Source organism: Nanorana parkeri, unplaced genomic scaffold, assembly GCF_000935625.1.
Source record: "Nanorana parkeri isolate BGI_ZX_2015 unplaced genomic scaffold, ASM93562v1 scaffold1621, whole genome shotgun sequence".
NCBI lineage: Eukaryota > Metazoa > Chordata > Amphibia > Anura > Dicroglossidae > Nanorana > Nanorana parkeri.
Genome location: NW_017307889.1, coordinates 290,055 through 296,097, shown reverse-complemented (window position 1 = coordinate 296,097; position 6,043 = coordinate 290,055). Strand labels below are relative to the sequence as shown.

The window sequence follows — 6,043 nt, the reverse complement described above, 5'->3', positions numbered from 1 at the left end:
AATGGTGTTATCTTGAGTTTGGCTAAACACTTCAGGGTGAAAACACTGCAGTGATGGAATAAACAATGTTGTCACCCTATTACAGGAAGTGAAAACATAATGCATTTACTAGCAGGATCAACAGGTAATAAAACATCACAGGGGGTATCAGAACCACAAAAACTGCTGGGTTACAGACTGCATCATATGTCATTTGTTATTTTGTCTATAATTACACTTTTAGGGTGGACAATACCAGGGTTTTGTGCTGCTTGAGGTGAGCTTTAAAATACAGGAAATGCTCATTTGCTCCCCAAATATGCAGTTAATGACCCCAACCTAAAACATTCCTATACTTATATTTCAGAGGTCATTACATGCTGGGTATAGCGGATCAATAGAAAATGTGGTCATGGGACAGAGAGTAATGTTCAATCATATTGTTTCTATGAATGACATTTGGATGGAGGCAGTAGGGACCCCACTATTGCATTGCAGTAACATCTGACAATATTGTGGGCAGCACAGTGGCTTAGTGGTTAGAATTTCTGCCTTGCAGCACTGGGGGTCCCTGGTTTGACTGCCTACAAGAAGTTTGCATGTTCTCCCTGTACTTGCGTGGGTTTCCTCCGGGTAGTCCGGTCTCCTCCCACACTCCAAAGACAGGCAAGCTCATTGTAACCGCCTTGAGGGCAAGGACTGATGTGAATGTGCATTATGTAAAGCGTTGCATAAATCGTCTGCACACCTGCATACCTATAATAAATAAATACATTGCAAATTAGGTCATGCCACCAAAATCAAACCATTAACAACATAACATCATTGTATTTGCCTTTACCTGTTGCCGTGCCATCTAGTGTTCACCATAGTGTGCTACAACAGATAACTTAAGTTTAAGTTTGACTGTGCTCGTATTTCCTTGCTCCTGGGCCACTCTGTTTGGCCACTGAAACTATCACTTCTTGCTATTGGTGGTACATATGACTTACTCCCATGTGACAGTGAGAGGTGCCTTTTGTTTGCCTCAGCACTGTCACATGGGGCAAGGAAGGGAGTCTACAAACTTGATTAAGCTCAAACAACTTAGTTTGGAGGTTTTGCAGGGAGTGCTTTCTCCATCAGTGGCCAAATAGAGGATAACAGGTGTGTGTGTGTGTGTAGTTAAATGACCCTTTTATTGTCAAAGAAAAGGTTTACTTTAAGGCACTAAAATACATGCAGGTACTTGCTGCCCTATTGGTGGAAGTGGAGAGGTTCCCCAAACCACAGTGTCCGTATTGTGTTAGGCAGTGGAATGTCCATGTTAGGGTTTTCCGTAAAGAATGGCTAATCAAAGTGCCATCATTTAATTTTTATTGCTTTAAAAGTTTGTTACTGTAAATATCCGGGGGATTTCAGAAAAACCTGGAGCAGACAGAATATGGAGCAGTTGTCCATAGTAACCAATCACCTTCTCTGTTTCATTTTCAAAGCTTAACTGAACAAACTGAAAAGAGAAGCTGATTGGTTACTATGGATAATCGAGATTCTGCATGCTTATAAATACCCTCCATTGTGTTTATATTGTATTATATGTATTTACTTTTTTTTACATTTTTAAGTAATTGCTAGAAAGAGTGTACAATAAACGTTGGTAGTAGGTCAATGGCTTAAAACTTTGCTACTGTTTAAAATTGGAAGAGAATTAAGGTTGGCTCATTTTTGTTCCTGGAACCACTGGTGCATGGCACTGAAGTTGTAAGGAGGGAGGTGCGTGTGTGATATTTTGTTTTAACCATTGTCATGTCTGAAGTAGACATAAAGGGTTTCTGGTCACCATTATTGGTTTTAGCTCCAAGATGCATGGCCCGCTTAGCACAAGAATGAACTGTGGCAATACACATTGCGTGTGGTTTTGACTTCATGTTAATTAGAAGATATAAACAGGCCACTTCTGGAGACTTGCTCAACTTGGTAACATTAATTAAATCCCTGCACAACCACTTGGATATCTGAACTTTGCTATTTTAAAATGTCAGATTAATATATTCAAATGCTTACCTTTCACACTTGAACATGAAAGTTAATTAAATATGTTCTTTTTGTATTCACTAGATTGTTCTACCTGGCTTTCCAGCTACTTGCTGCTATTCACACAGGAATTGGTGAGCATATTGTTTACCTGTGTGAAAAAATGAATTCAACTTTAAAAAAATGATCAAGAGTATCTTATGGAGGAAAGGGTGAATTAATGTCAATCATAATGATACATAATCTTCAGAAGATACTCATCAGGTCTAATTATGTTTTGTGTGACTAATCAATCTTTGCTAAATGCATGCAGTTTATGAAAATGTAACGGACAACTTTTTCGATTTATATTGTATTGCAGCAGCATTCTCATCTCAAGAGCAAGTGTAGAGTTATCTCATTTATTCTCAATTTATTTGGAAGTACATAAATGTATTCTGCCTAATGGGCTGTGTTGATGGGCTCTTGTTCACTTTAGGTGGGTTTTGTATCGCTATACAAGTCTGTGGCATGTAAAACCTGCTTGAAGCGGGTCAATTGTAGGTAAGGAAGAGGTCAACCGCAAATGCATCTGTCAGTCAATTCTGAACGATCTCAGAAGCTGATGTCATTGACTTAAAGGATAATTAAAGCCTCCGGTTTTTTTTTTTTGCATAGATCTACTGCTAGAAAGCAGTAGATCTATGCAAAAATAAATAAATGCTTTAACAGAGGTTAATACTCACCTGTGTCTTCCCTGCGCGCTCCCGTCCGAAAATGTGAAGATCCTCGGGCGGCCGCAAAGCATCTTGGGGCAGGCGCATGCGCAGTTTGGATTTTCGGCCGGGAGACGAGGAGAGACACAAGGTAAGTCTATGGACGCGTGCACCCGCATGCAGACTCCGTGGGACAGGAAGTGCCAGCAAGGACAGAGGAGTCAGCGCTGGATCGGAGACCCGCCGCAGCGCTGGAGGGACAGATGAAAAGGACAGGAAAGAAGATCGGATTAAGAGACATCATTTAATGTAAGTGCTGACATTAACATTGGGGGAGGGGGAAAAATTTACTTTAATGTCACTTTAAGTGCAAAGTCATCAATACAGGCCCTAATAATCAATGCATTATGTTTTTCTACTTAGTCTTTAATTGTGTTTATATGTATACATGGATAAACCATTTGTATGTATTGATGTAGTGCAGGTAGCACTTCCTTTTCAGGAGCACTGTGCATTATATACATTGTACTTCTCTTAATGCAATACAAGTAATACCATGTTGATTTATTAGGAATGTATGCATCACCAAGCAAGCCCTTCACACTCCAGGATAGCCTGTTAGGATTTCTAACATAAACATATACTGTGGAAACATATATGGTGGAACATGTGGAACATATACTGTGGCTTTTAATGCTTAGTAAGTTCTATACCCTCCGGTTTTCTAGCTGGAATTCTTATCCTGTGGCTTCCATACATTGACTAATCTAAAACAATCATGCGGCACTGTAATCTTTTTAGCACAGGTTTCCTTGAGAAAAGATAAATATATTTGTCATATCTGATCTCTTTTACTCACAGGCATTACAGGAGAAAGTATCTTCTCTGTTACTTTAAGACAGAAACGCCTTTTTTTTTTTTTCTTCTCCTTAAGGGCTTGTTCACGCCAAGTGCGGAGCAGATGCAGAACAGTTACATAATGCATCAAAAATGCATCCAATGTATTCCAATGGTATTTTATGCTCTAGTTTACACCACATCATTCAGTTCCAGAGCATGTGGAAACACTGCAGCATGCCCTATTTTTTTCTGCTCTGGAACACATCAAAAACGCATGCAGAACATACTTTTTTTTTTTTTAAGGCCCGGAACGCGGCAAAACACACTGCACTGCATATGCTGAAACTCATGCAGATCTGGTCTGGATTTGGTGTGAACAAGACCTTGGAAGACTAAAGCCGCTGAAAGCTCCCCCTATTGGCTCATCATCTACACATCTCTAGTTTATGCAATAACACAAATATTGAAGTGCAATCTTTCAAAAACTGTAGATGTAATAAATGGCAGCTGGTAGCAAGGGTGTTTTAAAAACGTACAATGCGACTTTATTTTATATTTGTTTGAAGGAATAGTGGGATCCCCTTTTGGGGAATTTTGTACCTTTTCTACACTTTATAACGCCCAAAATATTGTCCCCCTCCCCCGCCTCATTGTCCCCCATTGCTATGTATCCCCAGCTCCGCTGCCCCTTCTGTGGACCCAGGGCAGGCATGGGGGGGGGAGCGGTGACTTATTAGCCTCCTATGTGATGGCAATAATGTGTAAAAATGTTTTTTTAATAATTAACATTAAATTGATGATAAAAAAAACACTTTTTTTTTTTAAAGCTCCCTACATCCACGTACACATACATATTAAACGCACATCAGGTGCATCTACGTACGAAAGCGGTAATTGCACCACACATGTTAGGTATCGCTGCACATGCCAGAGTGAGAGCAATAATTCTATGGCCATTATTCCCAGATATCTCTAAACAGGAGACCTGTAAAGGTTTTTAAAGCATCCTTGAACAATTTTGGATACTGAATTTTGTCGCCATTTTACAGGTGCACACAATTTTGACGCTTGGTATGTTTGGTATGCATTTACTCAGCACAACCTCATCTTTTGCTATTGAGGACTAAATTGTGTATGTGTGGACTAAAAGTAGCTTGTGTACTTTAATAAATGTTGTTCTCCAGGATCTCTGTTTTCAGAAAATATATATAAATATATACTTGGGTGCGGAGAGGGCTACACTAATCTTCAGGCCTAAAAATTTGCAATGTATCATGTGTGCAAAACATGGCTCCTGGTATTGCAGTGGTTAAAGTCCAACTCCAACTTTTTCAATGGGCATCTTTTAACCCAAAAGATGACAGGTGCTGGACAACTGCAGTGGTGATTCTACGGACAGCAATGAAGAGGAGATTGCGGCATTGCAGCCAAAGCTGTTCTATTTTTTTGAGATGCTGAGGAACATTTTTTTTTATTTGCTATTTTGCTGGACTTCTAGGTGAACACATTTTATAATGCACAATATGTGCTTTACGTTAAATACATTAGACTTTCTTTTTCAGTGTAATTTGTCACCTGTATTGTATCTTGCTATTTTGTGGTAAACGGATACAAATTTTTACAAAACAAAACAAAAAAAAAATCAATTTCAATAATATATTTTTTTTCTGAATACTAGCAATTCAAAATGGAACTATAAAAGCTGCTGGATCCTCACTGTCATTGGAAACGCATATTCAGAAGCCTATGAGGCAGCTTAACCATACTGAGTTTCGGAAGCACAAAGGCTTTGGACAGAAGATTCCTTTTATTGGGCTCACAAAAAGTAAGTCACGCTCTGACAATGACTGCCACTTACATTTTCTTGTCAATCTCCCAAGAATTGTGTAGGACATGTATCCACACTGTGATAAATCAAAACACACAGGTGAAGCCTCCAAGGTAAGGCTACTTCATTAATTCATGCCGATTCAAGTATCTTCTGTCAAAAATGATACAAAATAAATAACATATCACAAATTGTCTCCTAAAAAGGAACTGATAAAGTGGTTAGCAAAACTGGCTTTCATGAGCCGTTCATTTCATATATTAAGGAAAAATATTTTGATTTCTGCACATAGTTCACTTATGTATTACTTTGACTACCCATTCCTTTTGTGATCTTAGTGGTTGAAAATGATGCCGGATTTGGTACAAGGAAAACACATCCATGATATATATATATATATATACAAAGCTATAATACCCATTAAGTAAGTTGTAAGATGCATTGGTATTTATGTAGCACAAAACCTCTGTTATGCAGTAAGTAATTCAGGGAACACAGTGGGACAAGACCAGGGGTGGGCAACTCTGGCCTTCCAGCTGTTCTTTAACTACAAATCCCAACATGCATTTGCCTCTAGGAGTCATGCCTTTAACTGTGTCAGTCTTGCAATGCCTCATTAGACTTGTAGTTCCACAACTTCCGGAGTTGCCCACCCCTGAGCAAGACAGTATGTTCACATCCACAATCC

General features: G+C 39.1%; 1 protein-coding gene across 1 annotated transcript in view; it reads left to right on the top strand.

Moving 5' to 3' along the window:
• Positions 1-6,043, top strand: part of LOC108799059 — a 32,583-nt gene that overhangs the window by 952 nt on the left and 25,588 nt on the right. The window contains exons 2-3 of the mRNA XM_018570877.1: positions 2,077-2,126; positions 5,206-5,352. Coding sequence (XP_018426379.1) covers positions 2,077-2,126; positions 5,206-5,352 — 197 coding nt within the window. The remainder of the gene's footprint in view (positions 1-2,076; positions 2,127-5,205; positions 5,353-6,043) is intronic.